Raw genomic sequence first — 23,630 nt, forward strand, 5'->3', positions numbered from 1 at the left:
CTGCTCAGAGACACCAACAGAGCCCTGAGAGAAGAAAACGTGTTTCTCAAACAATCACTTGAGAAGGTCGGTTCTACTCAACAAGGTGAGAGGCTACGTAAGTCTTGCTTAAGTTTCTCTCTAAACTCCTACGTTTGAGATGGATATTTATATATATATATATTTTTTTTAATTTTTTATGTTTATTTTTGAGAGAGAGAGAAAGAGATCAGGGGAGGGTCAGAGAGAGAGGGAGACACAGAATCTTCAGCAGGCTCTAGGCTCCAAGCTGTCAGCACAGAGCCCAAAGCGGGGCTTGAACTCACGAACTGTGAGATCGTAACCTGAGCGAAGGTTGGATGCTTAACCAACTGAGCTCTGAGATGTGTATTTGTATTTCAAAGAAATTTACTTTTTAATGAGTTGATCTATATCTTGTTTCATAAAAAAAAAAAAAATCTGGGAATTTTTTCCCCTTCTGCCTGGATGTGTCTCAACCTGTGCTTGATAAATGCTGGTGTAGATTGCCACCCAAATAAATATGTACATAGAGATGTGGGAGAGCAGATGTTGAAATAAATGTTCTGTCTCTCACCACCTCAGCACATAAGCCTTCCAACACCCTGAAGCTAACTTGGACGGCAGCACACCCTCCAGCAGCCAGAGAGATGAACCAAATGTACACTCGGCCAGCCAGCTCCGACAGAGAATTTGCCAAAGCCCTTAAGCTGTTCTACCACAGCATGAACCGAGCAAGAGCGCAGCTTCTCCGACTGAGACAAGAGAAACCGCCTGTAAGTAACCAGAATCCTGGGAGCAACAGGGTTCTTCTTCCATTAGATTTAGGCATTGGAAAGAACTGCATTTCTTTTTAATTTTTTAATATTTACTTTTGAGAGAGACAGAGCATGAGTGGGGGAGGGGCAGAGAGAGAGGGAGACACAGAATCCGAAGCAGGCTCCGGGCTCCGAGCCGTCAGCACAGAGCCCGATGCGGGGCTCGATCGCACGAACCGTGAGATCATGACCTGAGCCGAAGTCGGTCGCTCCACCGACTGAGCCCCCCAGGCCCCCTGGAAGGAACCGCATTTCTTGAGCTGGGGGGTGTGTGTGTTCAACAAGAGAGCAGGCGGAGGCCTGAACAGTGTGTCCGCTGCTCTCCTGGGCATCCGTCTCTGCTCTTGCTTTTTTATTCAAGTGCACTGCTGGCTGTTTCCAGGTAGTGATATTCATTGGCTTTATGACTTACACAGTACCCCAGAAACACAGATTTGGCTTACTGTTATAAACCAAATGAATACAATTCATCACACTAAAATGCTAGAGGAGGTGCCCCGGGTGGCTCCGTCGGTTAAGCATCCAACTCTCGATTTGGGCTCAGGTCACACATGATCTTGCACACCGTTTGCGGGTTCAAGGCCCGCTTGGGATTCTCTCTCTGCCCCTCCCCTGCTCACGTGCTCACTCTCTCTCTTAAAACAAATAAGCAGTTTTTAAAAAAAAAGATACTATAGGGGCGCCTGGGTGGCGCAGTCGGTTAAGCGTCCGACTTCAGCCAGGTCACGATCTCGCGGTCCGTGAGTTCAAGCCCCGCGTCAGGCTCTGGGCTGATGGCTCGGAGCCTGGAGCCTGTTTCCGACTCTGTGTCTCCCTCTCTCTCTGCCCCTGCCCCGTTCATGCTCTGTCTCTCTCTGTCCCAAAAATAAAAAAATGTTGAAAAAAAAAATTTTTTTTAATAAAAAAAGATACTATAGGAGAAAAAGCAAGGTTACTTCAACAGAATCAGAAAAAGCAGGTGACAAAATTCAGCATCTTGCCATGATAAAAACTCTTAGCATATCAGGAATAGAATGGACATCCCTCAATCTGAGGAAGGCAGACTTAAGCACAGAGCAAGCATGATCCCTAATGGTGTAGCGCTGGATGCTTTTTTCCCTTTACATCAGGAAGAAGTCAGGGATGCTAGCCAACTTGACTTCTGTGTGACACTGTACTTGAGCACGAAACACAGGAATAAAGTTGAAAAGGGGAAAAAGTAACAGCAACGATAGCATATGTTTATACAACACTTACTAAGTGCTTTACAGTTACTCAATTCTCACAGCCCGATGTCGTCGGTACCATCATTAGCCTTATGTTACAAATGACGGGTCTAAGGCACAAGACAGGTTAAGTAACTTGGGTGAGGACACGACCAGTTGACTAGCAGGACCAACCTCCAAACTCAGCAAGGGTCCCTCCACAGTCTGTGTTCTCTCCTACTACCCCATGCTGCCTCTGTTATTATTCTCAGATGACCTGTGTATGCAAATTAAAATTCCAGAAGAATTTATAAATTAACTACTAGAATTACAAAGTTGCTGGAAAGAAAATCATATATATATATATATATATATATATACACACACACACACACAATACATATATATTTGTTTTGTTTTTGAGAGAGAGAGAGCATGCACGGGAGGGGCAGAGAGAGAGGCAGAGAGAGAATCCCAAGCAGGCTCCGCACTGTGAGCGCAGAGCCCGATGTGGGGCTCGAACTCACAAACCGCGAGATCGTGACCTGAGCCAAAGCTGGACGCTTAACTGACTGAGCCACCCAGGCGCCCCAAGAAAATCAATATTTAAACATTAACTGCATTTGAGGGGTGCCCGGGTGGCTCACTTGGTTGAGTGTCTTACTCTTGATTTCGGCACAGGTCGTGCTCTCATGGTCCGTGGGCCCAAGCCCCGTGACAGGCTCCGGGCTGACAGTGCGGAGCCTGCTTGGGATTCTCTGTCTCACTCTCTGCCCCTCCCCTGCTCTCTCTGTCTCACAATAAATAAGCAAACGTTAAAAAAAAATTAACTGCATTTGAATATAACAGCATCCAACAGCACTGCCTTGTGTAAAAGATGCCATTGATCATTGCACCAAATCCAGGAAGTACTTAGGCCTATAGCTAACATAGAACTGTGTTATAAAGCCCGTAAAACTATGGCCTGGTATGGAGAAAATGTTAAACTTCGCTTGAGAGATGTTAACGAAGATCTAAATAAATGGTGAAACGTGCTAGGTGTCCACAGTTTGGAAGATTTGCAATTGCGACTCTTTCGAGTCCCCCCGAGAGTCACTGTAACCCAACCAAATGTAACGGGATCTGACGAGATGATGCTACACTTGAGATGGAATTGCGAAAGCAAAGAACAGCCAAGACCCAAACAGAAGCGTAGGAAGCCTTGCCCTACCTGATGCCAAGGCTTACTTTAACGCTATGGTAACAGACAGCAAAGTATCAGCCCCAGTGCGGATAAGGTAACCAAAGGAGAAGGACAGAAGGCCCGGAAACAGATTCACCCAGGACCAGAGACACGCTACGTGACCGACGAGGGACTGCGGTGAAGGCAGCAAAGGTGGATTTTACCACAAACGGTGCTAGAATTAAGAATACATACCGGGGCGCCTGGGTGGCTCAGTCGGTTAAGCGTCAGACTCTTGATCTCAGCTCAGGTCACGATCTCACAGTTTTGTGAGTTCGAGCCCCGTGTTGGGCTCTGTGCTGACAGTGTGGAGCCTGCCTGCAATCCCCTCTCTCTTCCTCCCACTCTCTCTCTCAAAATAAATAAACTTTAAAAATTAAAAAAAAAAAGAATGCATACAAATGCATTCCAAAATGAAATTGGAATCTTATCTAAGACTATAGCCAGAAACCAATTTCAGGTGACAACTAAGGACCCAACCGCAAAAGGTAAAAAGCCTAGAGATGATCATGACCTTGCGGTGACAGGACAGGAGAAAACACCCGGCTGTCAAGGGAAACACCGATAGACGCACCTGTACTAAATGGTACACTTTGACCCAGATACCAAAATAAAGGCAAAAGAGGCCAGGAAAGGTTATTTACACACAACACGTTTAACATGTAATGAACTAAGATCCAAAGCAAAGAACGACACAAAGCAAAAAGAAAAACAGCCCAACAGAAAAAAAAAAAGAAAAAAAAAAAAAAAAGTCCAGTAGACACATCAAAGGGTGCTTAACCTCTTGAGTAGTTCGGGAAACACTAATTGAAACCACAGTGAAAGGTATTATAAACCCACCATGCTGGCAAAACTTAAAGGTCTAAAAATACCCCAGCTGTGATGACGGGATGAAGCAACAGAAACCCACGCATTGCCGGGAGGAGTTTAAATTGGTTCGACCACTTAGAAAAAAAATTTTTTTGCCACTTACCTAATAAAAGTGGGAAAATGCATCAACCCTAGAAGCCTGCGACTCAGCTCTTCGCAGAGTCATTTGGTTCTGCAGAGGATTCGGCCCCAAGGCCCCCAAGCAGTGGTTCTCAGAGGGTGGTCCCCTGCTAGCAGCTCCAGAATCATCCTGGGTCTTAGAGGTCCAAACCCCAGGACCCCTGCCAGACCTGCTAACCCAGAGCCCTGGAGTGAGGCCCAGGAGTCCGTGCTTTAACGAGCCCTCCAGGTGATTCTGCCTCGGAACTGAGGTCCGAGAACCACCTCACTAGGCTCTCAATGCACGGATTTGTCTCCCACGTACTAGGATGGTTCTAGTTATACACCATTCTTGAGAGAATTGAGGAAATAGTCACTCGGATCATTTCCCATTCTGTGGTTCAGATGAGGGAGCGGCTGAAAAATTCTGCAGAAACCCACGCCTGTATGCCGCAGCTGCTCTTAATCCCTCCCTCCTCCGTAACAACCCGGCACCGAAAACCCCAGCGGAAGAGAGGTCAGGGAAGCACCCCCCATCTCCCCCACCCCCCGACCGGGGAACCCTAGCCACATGCCAGTCGATGAATCTCAGCACCACGCGTCAGCGCTGACTTCCAAGTCCACCAAAGATGCCATCCAGTAGGATTCCGTAAATGGACAGGAAACGGGCAAAATATACGGTTCAGGCTGCATTCCAGGTGGCACAAGAAAATGATGATCACGGAAGTCAGGCTAGTCGTGGTTGTTCCTGGGGGAGAGAGGGTGTGACCTGCGGAGGTCTGTGTTGCGTAGGTGTATTCCCTTCAACACGTTAAGGGTTCTCGTGTGCGCCTGTCTCTCACAATTGCAGAGAAAGAAAACCTGATGAGGGGAAGGACACTGTAAACAAGGCTTAAAAAAAAAAAAAAAGCCACACCCCATTTGTATTGTTTTTCATCACAGAGTAGTATTCAGAAAATATAAACGACGACGTTTAAGAGAAAACCAGGATGGAAAACACACTGGAAGCAATGGCCTAACTAAGTATCCGAGCTGCCATCTCACTAGTGATCCGGGAACCACCTGCAGGGACGCTCGGTGCCCTCTGCCCGCTCCCGGCTCGTGAGCGCGGTCACCCTCCGCTCCGCTGTCGCACGCGGGCACTCGGGCCCACCCGCGCCCCTGCACCCGCCTCCCCGGGGCGGGGCCCGCAGCAGGCAGCCCACACTCCGCTACCGACGGGCGCACCCCCACCCCCACCCCCACCCCCACGCGCGGTCCTTGGCAAACCCCAGAACTCCCCCGGTATTAAAGGCATGCGGGTCATTCCGATCTGAATGAGCCCTTCTCTCCAGCAGCAGCAACCGAAGGCCGGGCCGGCGGCCTTCCCCACGCTGGACAGGCCCCCAGGGGACTCACCACCTCTGCCGGCAACTTTCCGACGAGACTCGCCGGCAGAACTTCCGGGCACCCCACTGAAGCTGCTATCCTTTCCCCCCCGTTCCTTCATTTCCAGGAGGAAGATGAAATGCTTCGACCGTTCGTCCAGCAACAGGCACAGAGGTTAAAGGACTTGGGAGACGTGCTGGAGTCCAGCTTGCGGAGGCTGAAAAACGATGTCGCCGTCATCGTGAAAAAGAAGAGGGCGAGTTTGCCGCACGCAGAATAGCGCGGACGCAGCCGCCGACAACCCCTGAGCTCTGGGCGAAGCTCCCCGGCGCAGCCTGATTAACTCGGCTACCCGAGCTGCGCTTGCGCCATGGGCTCAACGCACTCCAGTCATTTCTTGGGCCGCTTCTGTCCTTCAGTTTGATTTACAGTCACGTAGAGATGAATCCACACGCAGGGCGAAGGTGGGCTGGGAGACAGGAGGTCTTGGGGGGGGGTGGTTAGCAGTCTGCGCGCTGGCCCCGGACTGTCTGGGGCTCAGTCCTCTCATCTGTCACTTCCCGACTGGAGCTGGAGGCAAACGCCCCCTGCCCCCCTCCAGCCTCTGTTCCCTGTTAGGCGAAATGAGAGCAGCACTAACTGCAGATGGGTAACGGATGCAAAGCACCTGTAAAGCACTTAGCACAGCACCCTGGGCTGGGAAAAGCACTTAGCACAGCACCCTGGGCTGAGAAAAGCCTTAGCTCAGCACCCGGGCTGGGAAGCACTTAGCACAGCACCCCACAAACCAAAGCAGCTGATAAGCATCTGCCATTGATATTTTGGTGGTAAACAGTTTGAAAGTTCAAATAAAGCTGTTGTGATGAATTTCTTGCTGTCAGACCTGGAGACTTAACAGTTATTTCAAGCCTCTCCTTTGGTATCCTTGCTCTGAAAACATCCACTTATTTTGCCTTCATGAGTTTATCTGAAAATGGTTCAGTGCTGTATCGTGCACCCACGCAATGCGGGTCGGCGGGGCCAAGGCTGAGACCTTCGGGAAGATCTCCCGACAGGTAGTCGATCTCAGGTGATCCTGGTTCCGCAAAGAACTGCAGGGTGGGTCTCCACCGCCGAGGGCTGACGCACTGGGCGCTCCGGCGGGGGTGGGGAGGGCTGTAGACAGACCTCCTGTGGCCAGAGAGCCCCTACTGGTAACAACAGCACTAAGGATACTGAGACTCCGTGAGCATGTATGTGTGCCGGGCACCAAGCTACGTGCTCAATGTGTTAGCCCATTTCACTCATTACCATCCTATGAGTTTGGCACAGTTATCTCCCCCGTTTTGAGGTTTGTTTTTTTTTTTTCAACGTTTATTTTTGGGACAGAGAGAGACAGAGCATGAACGGGCGAGGGGCAGAGAGAGAGGGAGACACAGAATCGGAAACAGGCTCCAGGCTCCGAGCCATCAGCCCAGAGCCCGACGCGGGGCTCGAACTCCCGGACCGCGAGATTGTGACCTGGCTGAAGTCGGACGTTTAACCAACTGTGCCACCCAGGCGCCCCCCGTTTTGAGGTTTTAAATAAGCAAGGCCTGTGCAGGCCTCTGAGTGAGAAGTCTGCAGGCGGCGTTCTGGACCACCGTGCCCTGTGCACAACTGTCCCAGGTTGGGGCGGCGGGAGGGAGGCTGGGCTGATTTGTGTAAGAAACCAGGACAGAGGAAATAGACGTGACAGCCCCAATCCTTGCCCCCTAAAGTATGAAGTTAGGGCAATCAAACAGGATGAAACAAACTCTATGGCAGGCCAGCTATCAAGGCCTCCAAGAGGAGCCTCCCAGAAGCAGGGAGTCTGGGCTGGTGATTTCTGCTTAATACTAGGAACCAGGGGCTAATCGAGGAGGCCTGGGCGGGGAACCAGGGGCTCGTTGGGGAGGCCTGGGGGGAACCAGGGGCTCTGGGGCAGGACCAGTGTATGCACACCAACTAAAAAGTAACCTGAAACAGTGAAGCCCAAGTGTGGAGCTCTGCGTGCTGATGGCCGCAGGGACCGGGTCTGCAAAGCAGCAGGGAATCCTGGAAAGCCTGGCAGAGAGGCCGAGGGAAGCAGGAATGGCTAATACCTCGTGGACTGAGCCTCGGCGTTCTTTGCCAGTTTGCAGAAATAATTGCAGAAGTAACAGGCTTTCTGCAAAAGGGTGGCTGGAGGAGCCTCAAGGTTTAAAAGGATACTCTGGGGGTGCCTGGGGGGGGGGCTTAGTCAGTCAAGCATCTGACTTCGGCTCAGGTCATGATCTCACAGTTCGTGAGTTCGAGCCCCACCTTGGGCTCTGTGCTGACAGCTCAGAGCCTGGAGCCTGCTTCGAATTCTGTCTCCCTCTCTCTCTGCCCCTCCCCGACTTGCACTCTGTTTCTGTCTCTCAAAAACAAATAAACGTTAAAAAAATTCTTTTAAAGATAATCTGTATGAGACACACTTGTATCTCAGGCTGGAGGAGGCCCACGCAGGTTGTGCGCACCGGCATCCACCTCAGAGCAGGACACGGCCCACACACCGCGAAGCTGGAGAGAACACCTAACAACGTGCAGCCTCCCCCAGCGGGTCCCAGATGCACATCTAACCCGCATCAGTCGGCTCCAACCTGCAGACCCCCTGAATGCAAACTGCTGGGGGCCGCTGCGGACCCCAGTGTCGTTCTAGGATTCTGACACGTGGCCACTCTGTTGCTCCCGAACACCTTCCTGATTTGGGAGAAGATAAGAACTTCGTTCAAGGTCCCCCAAATTAGGGCAGAGCTGAGGGCAGAGGATGGGCAACACCCGCACCGCCAGCATGAATCTCCGTGTTCACTTAGACGCCCTCTTCCGTACAGGTAGCACAGAAGGGCTGCTCAACGCCATTAATGCTCCTCTCGATACCATGCTTCTCCCTGCAGAGCAGAAGCTTCATGAAGGCAGCAGCTGCCCTCTTCGCGGCACAGAGCCCGGGTATGTGTTTATTTTACGCTTATTACAAAAGGAAAAGTCTCTGCCTTATTTTAGGGCTTCAGAGGACAACCTGGTTAAATACAAAAAATAAAGAGGAGAAAAATCCTGGTTAGGCGGTGAAAGTGGGTGGAAACTTACCAGCTGTACCCATGAAACCAATCACAGGTTCGGAAGCAGAGAAAGCAGCGGCACAGGCGAGACCACTTGGGGGGGCGTGTCTGCCACCACCTCAAACACTTAGGTCCAAGCACAAAACCACCGTTCCATCGACAACCCTTTATTATTCAACTTAGGTAATAGTCAAAAACTCAGTTAGCGTGGATGGGCGAGAAACTAGGCTAACATAGCAAAAAGTGCGTTTTCCTTTGGCAAAGGCCCAAACAATACGCACAGACACTCATCACAAGGGGAGCTCCCTCTCCAAATCAAGGTGAGGAAAATAGCAGTTACTGCCTTACAGGAACACCAGCCTGAGTGCCTCATCGGGAGTCTGTGAGCAACACAGATCAAGACACCCCCCCACCCTCTAGTCCGCCAGCTGACTTATAAGCATTGACGACGAACTCTTCGATGAAGAAGTCAAATATCGGTTCTGTTCCACGAGCAATAAAATCACAAAGTCAACAAAGATTTGAAATTTAGGGCAAGCTAGTACAATTTCCTGCTTTTAATGTGCACGTATTTTAGATCTGACAACTTTTTCACGTGTAGCGTTTCAAATTTCAAACAAAAAAGCCATGAATTCATGCATGTCCTGCCTTCAGTCAGTTCTTCCAACGTCTAGACTTCAGAGCTGCTGATGACGCTAAATTCCATGCCACGTTGGTTGAGTCTGTCAATCAACTTTGTTCTGAAGAAGGCGGCTCCTGGGGTGAAGACCCCGCCCCTGTAAGACAGAACAAGGAAAACAGTGCCCGAGGCCGGTCTCCAGGCCTCCCCTCTGCTAGCGTGACCGCAGCTATTGAGAAGCAGCTATTGAGCCAGCAGAACTCCTGAAACCATTGTTCCCTCATGGACACGTTTGGGTTCCATTCTGAAAATGAGCCAACGAACAAAGGAGGTACAAAATCGGGACGAAGCCAGCAGCCCCAGCAAACCCGTCCAGACTGGCCCAGCCCCCAGGACACGGCTGTGTGCTCGAGGGGCAGTGAGGGCCATCAACCCAAGGGACTCCTGCTGCTCATAAAGCCAGTCCTTGGAGTCAGGAGGATAGAAAAAGGACCTGAGTGAAATAAACTTAGGCAATAAATTATTATGAAAGCATAAATAAGGCTTAAACTGGATGGAAGAAGTTTCTTTAACTATAATGACTAACATTTTAAAAAATATGTTAAATATTTTCAAAGGGTATAGAGTTGACGCTTGAATAACATGGGTTTGAACTGCGTGGGTCCACTTACACATGATTTTTTTTTACAGTGTAGTACTATAAATGTACTCTGTCTTATGATTTTCTTAACATTTTCTTTTCTCTAGCTTGCTTGGTTGTAAGAATGTAGTATAATATATGTCAACAGTAAGCTATTAGTTAAGTTTGGGATGGGTAGTTAAAAGTTACACATGAATGGGGTGCCTGGGTGGCTCAGCTGGTTAAGCGTCCGACTTCGCCTCAGGTCACGATCCCACAGTTTGTGAGTTCGAGCCCCACGTTGGGCTCTGTGCCGACAGCTCGGCGCCTGGAGCCTGCTTCGGAATCTGTGTCCCCCCCCTCTCTCCGTCCCTCCCCCACTCACACTCTGTCTCTCTCTCTCTCGAAAATAAACAAACATTAGAAAAAATGTTTTAAAGTTATACATGGATTTTTGACTGCGGGGGGGGGGTCAACTGTAGAATTATTTGAAAAAATCTAATGAGACTTTGCTTTATACACTGTTTATGTCCGTCACTTAATACCGTTTCGGGTCATATCTACATTTATTTGTTTCTGAGTTTGCGGGCCTAAGGCTCATTTGTAAAGCTGGCCTACTTGTACAGGAACAGTTAAAGGCTCCAGTGACAGAGCCCAATCGATAATCATCTAGCCAAGCTGCCATGAATGAATCCACACACGGTATCAGGGCCGCCCATGGCCAGCCGGGTATCATCAGCACTGACTAGAGGCTCCTGATAATACTATTTAACAACGAGGGCCTTTATAGCGCAGCTGACTCCAGACCTGAGCTGTTTTTACAAGGAACTAAAGTCAACTTACGTGACTCTCACACTTCCTGTCTCCTCTCATTTATCTATCTCTGCACTGTTCTCAGAGGCCACTAAGACACGGTCCTTCTTACAAATTTAATTTACCTCTATCTTAGGTTCAAAGGGAACGTGCATGCTTATGTGCAGACCCACTGCCTGAAAACAGCATCAAAAGAAGCGAAAATATAACGCGGATGAAAAAGGCCTCTTCGAATTAGAAGAAAACCAGACTTACATGCTAGGAAGATCAGAGGCGTCATTTAGAAGAGTCATAGCTGCCTGGACCATGGCTATGGGGGTAGCCACATAGCCAGGCTCTGCGGAAGACAGATGATCGAAGAAAGATGTTAATGCATTCGGCAACACTCAAAAATCAAATGGGAGGTTTTATTCTGACACTTGATTTTGGCTCAGGTCAGGATCGCACAGTTTATGGGTTCAAGCCCCACATCGGGGCCCGCGATGACAACGCGGCACCGGCTTAGGATTCTTTTTCTCCCCCTCCCCCACTAAAGCTCACACTGTGTCTCTCAAAATCAATAAACTTAAAAAAAAAAAAGATTCAATTTCTTAAAGAAAAACAACTGAGTAACTTTTAAAAAAGTTTCTAAGCGGGGCGCCTGGGTGGCGCAGTCGGTTAAGCGTCCGACTTCAGCCAGGTCACGATCTCGCGGTCCGTGAGTTCGAGCCCCGCGTCGGGCTCTGGGCTGATGGCTCAGAGCCTGGAGCCTGCTTCCGATTCTGTGTCTCCCTCTCTCTCTGCCCCTCCCCCGTTCATGCTCTGTCTCTCTCTGTCCCAAAAATAAATAAAAATGTTGAGAGAAAAAAAAAAAAGTTTCTAAGCAAGGGGAACCTCAGTGTTTACAGTTCGGTCAAATAATAAAAATACAGTCAATTTATCTTAAGAAGCCTGGTGGGAATTTGAAAAGAAGGCAAGACACAACGATATCTTTGCCATCTGGCTTGACTGAAACTGCAAAGCAGACCCCCTTTGATCTACCAGAGGTGGTGGTAATTACACTTATAATTAGCCCGTAATTCACAAGCAGAAGTGTCTCCGCACCGCTCTGTAAAATTGACAGCGAAAGTTCTTGAGCTTTTTTGGGTGACAGACCCTTTTAGCCACCCATCAAAAGCCTGCATCCTCCCCAGGAAAACGCACATAGCACACACATTTTACAAACAATGTAGGGCTGTTCAAAGACTGCAAAGAAACCTTGGCCCGCAGCTTTATGTTACAATTATACTGCTTTAAAATGACCCTTGAGTAGGAGAATATATATCAACCAGCCCCTTTTCTTATCAATATTAAAATATGCTGTTCAGAATTATTAAATAATACTAAAAAAGAAAACCAGGGGGAGGGATACACTAACACAATTAGATTATAACAATGTCAATCCTTCCTTTAACAGAATAATTTATATTGTTACTTAAATAACTTGTGCAATTTATTTCTAAAATAATTAAGCTCTAAGAAAAAAACATCATAATACTGCTTTATACCTTAGGACAACGTAAAACGCCCCAGCACTCTTATGTCATATGTGAAATACCTGGTCCTTTCACCTGAGTACAAATTCTCGTGTTTGGTTTGCCCTTCTCGGGACCAAAGCCTTGGCTGTATCCTTGACCAAAGAACCTCAATGTAAACGATGAGCCATCCATCTGAGGAAAAAGCAAAGGCCTTATTTATTAAAGATGTCATCTCCTTCCTAAACACAGTAAATATTCTATTTCGTATGAGACATTTCCAGCAGGTGAAAACATCAGTATTCTGCCAGGAGACCCTATCATCCTTTAAGCATGGGGCAAAAATCAGCTCTTTGAAGACACAAGTTTTGATGACGGGTGTGTTGCCAGGGGAGGGAGGTGGTGAGGCACTTGGATGCGGTACAAGTTCGGTTCCTAGGCTGTGGCCTACACAAGGACGGCACCACTGAAATAGTCGTTTCAGAGGACAAGCTGGAGGCAGTTTTTATTTTCGGACGGGGGTAAGGGCAGAACGTGATAATCTGGTTTCACAGAGATGTTTGAGGAGACAAGACAAAAACAGCCAACAAGGAGGGGCACCTGGGTGGCTCAGGAGGTTGAGCATCTGACTCTTGACCTTGGCTCAAGTCATGATCTCATGGTTGTGAGATTAAGCCCCATGTTGGGCTCCACACTGGGCATGAAGCCTGCTTAAGATTTTCTCTCTCTCTCTCTCTCTCTCTCTCTCTCTCTCTCCCTCTCCCTCTCCCTCTCCCTCTCCCTCTCCCTCTCTCTCTTTCTTTCTCAAAAAAGAACAACTAGCCAACAAGTAATGGAAATACAGGCCAGACAGAATTGCCCCCCTTGGAGATATAAAAACCTGATTCAAAAAATTAAATTCTGTAGGATTTATCCAAGCATCTTTCACAATCACTAAATTTAGAAATAAGGTAACAGAATTCAGTTGTGGTCAACCAATTTTTATTAATGAGACATAATTAAAATATGATCCCTGTCTTTTCTGGAGCTGATAGTTTAGTGAGAACACACACACACACACACACACACACACACACACACACTCAGATCTAATAAAAATATGAGACATGAATTAAAAGATGCAGGACTAGTTCAAAGGAGGACATTATTAGATCTACTGGGGAAAATGGGGCAGGGTTTTGAAATGTGTCCTCTCTCTCTCTCTCTCATGGAAGTTTATCACACAGAAAGGTAGGGTGGTTACCAGGAAGGAGAAACCATCAGTCAAAGGCAAGAAGGTATGTGGTATCACAGTGGACCGCAGTCTAACGTGGCTAGAACACACAGTCCAAGAGGAGAGGGGTGGCACTCGTGTTATCAGAGGTGCAGACAAGGACAGACACACGTGCTCGCACGTGTCCCCTCCCCTGCCTGATCACAGCCTCTCAGGCTGGGCGCGTATTCACTGTTACAACAATTTTCAATATGGTCTCCAGGCTGCTACTATCGACTCAGCAGGGTTGGCATGAAAATGCAACCCATCTGCCGTCCAGCACCAGATGATGAAGAACCTCACTCCTGCAGAGACGACTTCCATTCACTGGCACTCCAGGGGTGTGAACGAAAACCACGCAAATCTGACCTGGAACCCACCTACCTCCACCCCAGTGATCAAAACCTTGGCAGCACATTAGCATAACTGGCCTTTTAAAAAGCCCACCGTTCAGGCCACATTCCAGACCAAACAAACTTGAATCTCTGTCATCAGTTTGGGGCTCTTTCTCCAAGGTGAGAACCACTGCTCATATTTCCAGGCCCTGCTCCCATCTACTGCCTCAGAATGTCCTGACGCAGGGTCGGGACAAGTCTTTGGAAAAGCTCCCTGGGGGTGGGGGTGGGGGGGTCCTGATCAAGTCCTAGGTGAGAATCACTGCACGTGCCGCAAGTCAGGGAACCAGGTTGAAGAAGGCGGCGACGAGGCCAGATCCGTCTTAGACTGTGCACAGTAGTGGGGACAAATACTTACAAATCACCTATCTGATAAGGGATTAATATCCATACACACGGACCACCAAAAACTCAACAACAAAAACGCAAACAACTAATTCAAAAATGGGCAAAGGACTTGAATAGGCATTCTCTGAAGGCGACCTACAAATGGCCAATAGGCACATGAAAAGATGCTCAACATCACTCATCAGGGAAACGCAAATCAAAGCCACAATGACATTTCACACCCGTTAGAACTACCATTAATAAAAACACAGGGGGCGCCTGGCTGGCTCAGTCAGTGAAGCGTGTGACTCTTGATGTCAGGGTCGTGGTTTAAGCCCCATAATGGGTATAGAGATTACTAAAATAAAATAAAATAAATGAACTTAAAAAACAACGGGGAAACAAGTGTTGGCAAAGGCTATGGAGCAACCAGCACGTCCATGCGCCATTGACGGGAACATAACATGGGGCGGTGGGCTCGAAGGGTCTGATGGCTCCTCAAAAAATTAAAAATAGAATTACCATAGGATCCAGCAATTGCATTTAGGGATATTTACCCCAAGAATTGCAAGGAGAATCCTGAGGATATATTTATACACCCATGTTCCTAGCAGAATTATTCACGGTAGCCAAAGGGGGAAGTAACCCCAGTGTCTGTGGATGGATAAATGGAAATGTGGTACATATGCACACGGTATGTATGTGTGTGTGTGTGTGTGTGAGTGTGTGTGTGTGTGTGGTGTGTGTGAGAGTGAAAACGAACTACTATTCGTCCTTAAAAAGGAATGCAATCTGACACCTGCTACAACCTGGATGAACCTGGAGGAGGTCACGCTGAGTGCAATAAGCCAGTCACAGACGCACAAGGACTGTGTGAGTCCACCCGTACGAGGCACCGAGAATGGTCCAATTCAGAGAGGCAGAGAGGAGACCGGTGGTTGCCAGGGGCTGGGGGAAGGAGGAAAGGCGAGTTGTCGTTTAACAGGGACAGTTCTAGTTCTGCACGAGGAAAAGGCTTGGAGACGGGTGGTGATGGCTGCACAACAGCACAAATGTGCTGCGTGACCACACGAATTTGCATAATATGGATGTTTTGAATAACAATATGGATTTGATACCACTGAACACTTAAAAATGGTTAAGATGGTAAATTTTATGTGCCGTTGGGGGAAGAGGGAAAAAGGAAGGGAGAGGAGTCAGAGCCTCGTAAGGCGGGGATGATGGTTTGGGAGCAAAATCTAGAATGATGCCTCTGTCTGTGACTGGACAGATGACGGTGCCACCAGCTGAGCTGGGAAGTAAAGGAAGACGGGAGTTTGGGGGAAAGAAGCTCCGATTCCGCCACCTTCAGTTTTCAGCAGCTGGGCGTGGAAGCTGGAGACCTCAGGGGGTCTGCTGACCAGGTGCAGGGGGAGAGGGGTGGGGGAGGCTGGAGCCCTGGGGGTGGTCCACACCCAAGGGTGCCGGGAAGGAGGACAGGCACAGAGCGGTCACCTGGACTCAGAGGCCAAGGGAAGCGGTATTTCAAGGAGGACAATAATGTCAAAGAAAACAGCGAAGAAGGGCTCAGCGCATTGAACCCACTCAGCAGTTGTAAGAGCAGCGTGGACTCTGGCGAGGGGCCCACACAGGGTGAGGGGAGCGCCCAGGACTCCTTCTTAGGTCGGCGTGTGTCTAGGATGCGGAGAAGGAACCTGTAGTGGGGCAGGTGGAGAATCACAGGACGACTGAGGTCACAGTAAAGGTGAAGACGCAGGCAGGTCTGACTCTAGCGCCCGCCACACCCTGGCCGCGTGACCTTGGGCGCACAGACCCGCTCTGATGACTTCCTCCACCGTAAGCGGGAAGACTGAATGCGATGTCAAGCACTCGGCTCTGTGCCCACTGCACACAAGAAATGCTAGATTTCAGGAGCATGGGTGGCGGGACTAGTCCTGTGCGGAATTCTTCTCCGAGGGGAGGAAAGAAGGGGAGGGCAGGGGCCGTGGGTCGGAGAACAGGAATGGGGGGCGCACAGCACACGTTCTCAAGTCCACCGCGAGGCAGGAGGTGTGGCACCTGCAGACAGAGAGGAGGGCTGGGGCCGGTACCGTGTGAAAAAGCCCCTGGGAGGAGACGGACATCTAGATGACTAATTACACGTAACCGGAGCCTTAGACGGCGCTTTCTAGCGACGGGGGGAGGCGTGCACGTGGGGGCACACATTCGAGGGGGGAGGCATGCATGGAGGGGCATGCATTCGAGGGGGGGAGGGCATGCATTCGTGGTGCTACCATCCTCCTGCGGGGAGGACCTTCCAGCGGTGCCTGGTGTGAGCGGGCGAAATAATGACCCCACTGGACCCAGGATCTGTAAACCATGTGAGGGAAACGAAGCGCTCGTGTGCTGAGGATACCAGGGGTGTGCAGATGCGGGGAGGCATGGGGGGGAGGAGGGGGAAGAGGGAGGAGGAGAAAGAGGGAGGAAGGGAAATGGGGAGGGTGGTGTGGGGGAGGAGGGGGAAGGGGGAGGAGGAAGAAGGAGGAGGGGAAATGGGGAGGGTGGTGTGGGGGAGGAGGGGGAAGGGGAGAGTGGTGTGGGGGAGGAGAGGGAAGGGGGAGGGTGGTGTGGGGGGGAGGGGGAAGGGGGAGGAAGGGGACAAGGAAGGGGGAGGGTGGTGTAGGGGGGGAACGGGGAGGGCAGTGTGGGGGAGGAGGGGAGGAGGGTAGCGTGGGGGAGGAGGGGAGGAGGGCGAAGGGGGAGGAGGGGGAAGGGGGAGGGTAGTGTGTGGAAGAGGGGAAGTGCAGCCTGGGGGGAGGAGAAACATGGACGACTAAACATGTTTGAGATCACTATGAGGCCTCACCCCGGTTTGGCTACGTACTCACTGTAGGAGCTTGGGCACGGTTCTTGGCCTCTGTGCCTCAGTTTCCTCATTTGTAAAGTGGAGATAATACCTACCTTAAGGGGTGTCTGAAAAGACTAAGTGATCTAACTTATGAAAAGAACATAAAGGCACTTGTCAACATGGTAAGTGCCCCCATCAAGTCTTATCTGTTATTGTAAATGCACTGAGGAAAAGTAAAAACAAATTAAGGAAAATTATTATTTTAAACACCTGTATACAAAAGAAAGGGTTACCTGTTTTTGTGTCGGGCCTTGTTTTGAAAAATAACCAAAGGAGAAGAGCCATGGGAACTAAGGGAAAAAACAAACAAACAAAAAAAACGCTCAGTGACATTTTTTTAAAACCCACGGAAAATACTAGTAAAGACCTAATTTCGTTAAAATATTACTTACCTTTATGAGAAGTTGCCTTCCAATGCCAAACCTCACAAAGAATAAAAAGAAAAGTCCTGCAAACATCAGCTTAATAACAGAGGTGATGCCTCCCATGTTTACATAAGCAGCGTACTGAACCTACGAGAGGGACAAAGTCAGAATGTCACCCCTACGTCTGCAGACTCAGTAACACAAGCGTGTCGGCTGCTTGTAACTTACTCTGTCCTCAAAAATGCTGAGCAAAAGCACTCTCCACTTTATGAATGTGTTAGGTTCTAAAAGCTTGTTCAGAAAGCAGACATTGGGAGCATATTTTTTAAAGACGTTGTAGCTTCCTCTGCCTGAACGCAAAAGTCCACAAGAACGTAGCTACATTCAGTGATGACACATTATAGGATGTAGATATGTGAATGCTACTTAGAAGCCCTCCCACGAGAAAATAATCCTTTAACTTGAGATTCACTGTCTCCTTCAAGTCTCAAAAGTGGGAGTAGCGCCCTCACCAAAAGGAGTAAGACGATACCCCGGGGGAGACTCCCTCCCAGCAGCTAAGACTCTAGACGGGGTTGGTGGGGGTTCGTGACCCCAGCGTTTCTGGACTAAATCTGCTGCTGTTCTGTTGCACTGACAAGGTACTCGGCGGGCCAGGTCTGAACTGTGGGGAGGCTACCTCCACTCCCACAATGCAAAGTGCTCTCCGCGCCCCATTCCGTGCACTTCCAGAAACTGAGGCGCGCCTTGGCTGGCCTTCCTGTTTTGCTTTACACACATAAAGCTCCTACATTAAACAGCGAGGGGGGCTGGAACGAACGCAGTGCTCTTTGTTAAGAGTTAAATCGGGCACACTTACGGGAGACTGCTCCAAGTTCTCGTGCAGGTAGCGCTGGGTCCGCCTCACAACAGACACATCCGCTCCCAGGAAAGGGACCGAGTAGCTGCTGAGTTCTCTGCAGTAGGAAACTGGCCACCTGCAAGGCAGACCCGTGACCGCGGTGCGTTTTCTCCACTTACGGCTGGCTAACTTGGTGACTTTGTGAACCAACATTCAACTTTTCTTGAAGCAGACCTGCCCTTCATTAAAGGCAGACCTGCCCTTCATTAAAATGTCCGTGTTCCCCACTACACCAAACAAGTGACAGGTGGGACAGCATTCCGAGGGCGCGGAACACAGTGTAGCTACGTTTTAGCCCACCAGTTTCCCTAGACGACACTCATTTCAACAGCCAAACTCTACGGCGAGTTTAGAGTTTTCACATACAAAGTTTTCACAGAAGAGTGCTATTAACAGATAATCTACACAAGATCATCACCCTTTAAAATGGAGGTTTTACTGCATAAAATTTGGCTGATGTTTGATTTTGATATGGAAAAGTCACAAAACTCAAAAAATTTTTCCCCGAGTCCAAATACATTAATATCAAAGTACTTAAGCTTAGAATAATGCATTAATTGTATTTTATGTAGCTATGAAGACAATCCTGAACTTACTATAGAACAGTCTCAGATTTTCTAGTAGCATACTTTATTAATAATCAGATCAATGACAATATACTGAGACCAGATGTACTAAAGAACGGATTTTGAGTCAATATACCTTCTTTTCAATTTCGGACCAATAATTGGGACGGGTTTCAGATTTGCTTCATTTCGTAGTTTTTTCAAATTACTCTGATCTCCAAAACCGTAAACTGCTGACTTCCAGGTACCATCGTGAATACACATCCCCTGAAAAAATAATTCAAGAGTTAAAGAAACACGTCTTAATACCTGACTCCCTTTCGGCTCAGGTCACGATCTCACGGTTCTTGAGATTGAGCCCCACATGTCAGTGCAGAGCCTGCTTGGGATTCTTTCCCTCTCTGCCCCTCCCCTATGCTCGCTCTCTCCCTCTCTCTCTCAGAACAGATGAACATTAAAAAAAAAAAAAATCTGTTCTCTAAAAAAAGAAAGAAAGAAACACATCTTAAGGGACAATTACTAATATGTAAAACCAAGGAACTTAGAAGTATTTACAGAGAACATTTCACCTCTATTTGAGCAAGCCATAATCTCTTATTTAACAATCTTGAGATGAATTTTCAGGCAGCATGAACGCTCATTAGCTTGATCATATTGGATATTTACACCAACACGTGCTCTTTTTGCCTTCCAACCATCACTTATGCTCTTTTTAATATGCCACCGAGTTTCACTTCATTTTCACTCAACCAGCTGGCCATATTCTTTCACAATTAGCCCTAATTCATGGGGCGCCTGGGTGGCTTGGTCGGTTAAGCGTCCGACTTCGGCTCAGGTCATGATCTCACGGTTCGTGGGTTCGAGCCCCGCATCGGGCTCTGTGCTGACAGCTCAGAGCCTGGAGCCTGTTTCAGATTCGTCACCACAGAGCCCGGAGCCTGTTTCAGATTCTGTGTCTCCCTCTCTCTCTGCCCCTCCCCCACTCGCGCTCTGTCTCTCTCTGTCTCAAAAATAAATAAACATTAAAAAAAAATTCAAAATTAGCCCTAATTCTTAACCCTATGCCGATTCCTCGAAATTTCAAGATGCATTCATGAGCACATTTACACACTGGCAACGCAGAGCCTGCCTGGGATTCTCTCTCTCCCTCTCTTTCTGCCTCTCCCCGGCTCTCTCCCTCTCTCTCTCAAAATAAATAAACTTAAAAAAATTTAGAACAGAAATAAATTATATAGAAACTAAAAACAGAACAGAGTAATGAAACCAGGAACTCTTTCTTTGAAAAGATCAACAAATTTGATAAACCTTTAGCCAGAATCATCAAGGGATAAAAAGGGACTCAAGCAAAATCACCAAAGAACAAGGGGAAATAGCCAATGCCACAGAAATATCGTTGTAGGAGAATATTATGAAAAACCACATGCCAACAAATTGGACAACCTAGAAGAAAAGGATAAATTCCTAGCAACGTAGAACCTACCAAAACTGAAGCTGGAAGAAACAGAAAATTTGAACAGACTAATTACCAGCAAGGAGACTGAACTGGTGATAAAAACAAAACAAAACAAACAAACAACAACAAAAAAACCTCCCACCAGACAAAAGCCCAGGACCAGATAGCTTCCCAGGTGAATCCTACCAAATACCTACTCTTCTCAAATCATTCCAAAAAACAGAAGAGAAGGGGAACTTCCAGGCTCATTCTGAGGCCTGTATTACCATGATACCAAAGCCAGATAAAGACACTACCCTCCCCCCAAAAAGAACCATAGGCCAATAGCTCTGATGAATATGGATGCAAAAATCATCAACAAAATGCCAGCAAACTGCATCCAAAAACACATTCAAAATGTCATTTGCCAGGATCAGGTGGGATTTATTCCCAGGATCAAGGGCGGTTCAGTATTCACAAATCAATCAACATGATACATTACATCAATAAGAGAAAGGATAGAAACTGTATGATCACTTCAACAGGTGCAGAAAAGGCACTTGATAAGGTACAACATCCATTCATGATAAAAAAAAAAACCCTCACAAAGTAGGTTTAGAGAGAACATACCTCAACATAGTAAGGGCCATATAAGAAAAAAAACCCACATTTAACATCATCCTTCACGGGGAAAAGCGGAGAGGGACGAGACAGGGCTGTCCACTCTCACTACTTTTACTCAACGCAGTACTGGAAGTGCTGGTCACAGCAATCAGACAACAAAAAGACATGAAAGGCATCCACATCAGGAAGGAACAAGGAAAACTTTTACTATTTGCAGATGACATGAGATATATATATATATATATATATCCGTCCCAAAAGACTCCATCAAAAAACCGCTAGAACTGATAAATGGATTCAGTAAAGTCACACGACAGAAATTAACGTACAGAAATCTGTTGCATTTCTACACACCAATAACGAAGCAGCTGAAAGAGAAATGAAGAAAACAATCCCATTTCCATCTGTACGAAAAAAATAATAATAAAACACCTGTGAATAAACTTAGCCAAAGAGGGGAAAGACCTGTACCCTGAAAACTATAAAACACGGATGAAAGAAATTCAAGAAGACACAAAGAAACAGAAAGACTTTCCATGCTCGTGGATTGGAAGAACAAATACTGTTAAAATGTCTGTACTCCCCAAAGCAATCTACGCATTGAATGCAATCCCTATCAAACACCACCAGCATTTTTCGCAGAGCTAGAACAATCAATCCTAAAATTTGTATGGAAGAGCAAAAGACCCCGAATAGCCAAAACAATCCTGAAAAAGCAAAGCAAAGCAAACTTCAAGCAGTGTTACAAGAGCTGTATGGTACTGACACAAAAAAATAGACACACAGATCCGAAGAGAACAGAAAACCCAGAAATAAACCCACAATTATATGGTTAATTAATCTTTGGCAAAGGAGGAAAGAATATCCGGGGGGAAAAAGACAGTTTCTTCAACAAATGGTGCTGGGAAAACTGGACAGCGACGTGCAAAAGAATGAGTCTGGACCACTTTCTTACGCCATACACAAAAATAAACTCAAAATGGATTAAAGAGTTAAATGTGAGACCTGAAACCATAAAAGTCTTAGAAGAGAGCACAGGCAGCGATGTCTCTGGCATCAGCCATAGAAACTTTTTTCTAGATAAATCTCCTGAGACAAGGGAAACAAAAGCAAAAATAAACTATTGGGACTGCATCAAAATCAAAAGTTTATGCACGGCAAAGGAAACCATCAACAAAACTAAAAGGCAACCTACTAAATGGGAGAAGATATTTGCAAATGACATATCCAATAAAGGGTCAGTATCCAAAACATACAAAAAAAAAAAAAACCCATAACACCCAAAAAATAAAAAAAAAATGCAGTTAAAAAATGGGCAGAAGACATGAAAAGACATTTCTCCAGAGAAGACATCCATACGGTCAACAGACACATGAAAAGGTGCTCAACATCACTCATCATCAGGAAAATGCAAATCGAAAACACAGTGAGATATCACCTCACGCCTGTCGGAATGGCTAAAATCAAAAACCAAAGAAACAAGTGTTGGTGAGGATGTGGAGAAAAAGGAACCCTCGTGCACTGCTGGTGGGAATGCAAACTGGTGCAGCCACTGTGGAAGACAGTATGGGGGTTACTCAAAAAGTTGAAGACAGAACCATATGATCCAATAACTGCACTATACTGGGTATTTACCCCCAAAATACAAAAACAGGAATTCAAAGGGATACATGTACCCCATGTTTATTGTACCATTATTTACCAAATTATGGAAGCAGCCAAAGTGTCCACTGATAGATGAATGGATAAAGAAGCTGTGAGATGTGTGTGTGTATACACACACACACACACACACACAATGGAATATTATTCTGCCATAAAAAGGAATCGAAATCTTGCCATCTGCAAGGACACGGATGGAGCTGGAGAGTATAACGCTAAGCAAAATAAGTCAGAGAAAGACAAATACTATATGATTTCACTCACGTAGAAGTTAAGAAAACAAGCAAGCAAAGGGAAGGAGAGAGAGAGACAAGCTAAGAAACAGACTCTTAACTATAGAGAACAAACTGACGGTCACCAGAGGGGAGGCTGACGGGGAGATGGGGCCAACAGGTGATGGAGACTAAGGAAGGCGCTTGTTGTGATGAGCACTGGGTGATGTAGGGAAGTGCTGAATCACTATACTGTACACCCGAAACTAACAGAACACTGTATGTTAACTGTGCTGAATTAAAATTAAAAATTTTAAGGGCTGCCTGGGTGGTTCAGTCAGTCAAGTGTCCAATTCTCGATTTCAGCTCAGGTCATGATCTCATGTCTCGTAAGTTTGAACCCCGTGTCAGGCTCTGTGCTGACAGTACGGAGCCTGCCTGGGATTCTTTCTCTCTCCCTCTCTCTCTCTGCCCCTCCCCTGCTCTCTCTCTCAAAATAAACATTTTTTAAAAATTAAAAACTTAAAAAAAAAAAAGAAAGAAAGAAAGAAAGAAAGAACGCTTACTCTGTAGCCAGCCTTTCCATTTTGTAAATGGTATCTTCTGATAAACGGATACTCTCCATTTTAAATGTATACAAATTATCACTTTCTTTTTTTATTTAATGCCTTGTGTCTCTTTTAAAAAGCCATTCCTTACACATCACGGCGACTATACAGTGAATATGGTATTGCATATTTGGAAGTTGCTAAAAGAGAAGATCTTAAAAGTTTTCGTCACAAGAAAAACAAATTTGCAAGCGTGTATGGGGACGGATGTTAGATTTAT

At 47.2% G+C, this 23,630-nt stretch overlaps 2 protein-coding genes across 3 annotated transcripts in view; one reads left to right on the forward strand and one right to left on the reverse strand.

Moving 5' to 3' along the window:
* The first annotated feature begins 465 nt into the window (after positions 1-465).
* LOC102901264 (kinesin-like protein KIF28P) lies at positions 466-6,425 on the forward strand. The gene is made up of 3 exons (XM_045049255.1): positions 466-479; positions 533-773; positions 5,686-6,425. Exons 1-3 carry the CDS (start codon positions 466-468, stop codon positions 5,836-5,838), a joined length of 408 nt encoding a protein of 135 aa, XP_044905190.1. The 3' UTR covers positions 5,839-6,425.
* Positions 6,426-8,786: 2,361 nt separating this feature from the next.
* SCCPDH (saccharopine dehydrogenase (putative)) overlaps positions 8,787-23,630 on the reverse strand; it is a 38,472-nt gene continuing 23,628 nt past the window's right edge. The window contains exons 6-12 of one of the 2 annotated variants that reach the window (XM_011290824.3): positions 19,009-19,139; positions 18,265-18,382; positions 17,433-17,552; positions 17,274-17,330; positions 12,263-12,374; positions 10,942-11,023; positions 8,787-9,411 (exon numbers count right to left, since the gene is read on the reverse strand). In XM_011290824.3, coding sequence (XP_011289126.1) covers positions 9,306-9,411; positions 10,942-11,023; positions 12,263-12,374; positions 17,274-17,330; positions 17,433-17,552; positions 18,265-18,382; positions 19,009-19,139 — 726 coding nt within the window. In that variant the 3' untranslated portion in view covers positions 8,787-9,305. The remainder of the gene's footprint in view (positions 9,412-10,941; positions 11,024-12,262; positions 12,375-17,273; positions 17,331-17,432; positions 17,553-18,264; positions 18,383-19,008; positions 19,140-23,630) is intronic. The other variant, XM_045048646.1, reaches the window with a different exon arrangement.

This window comes from Felis catus, chromosome F1 (genome assembly GCF_018350175.1).
Source record: "Felis catus isolate Fca126 chromosome F1, F.catus_Fca126_mat1.0, whole genome shotgun sequence".
Lineage (NCBI taxonomy): Eukaryota > Metazoa > Chordata > Mammalia > Carnivora > Felidae > Felis > Felis catus.

Excerpts from the sequence above, each read along its gene's own strand:
- LOC102901264 (XM_045049255.1), top strand. Across the intron at positions 774-5,685 it reads TGAGACAAGAGAAACCGCCT|GAGGAAGATGAAATGCTTCG; the intron begins GTAAGTAACCAG and ends CTTCATTTCCAG.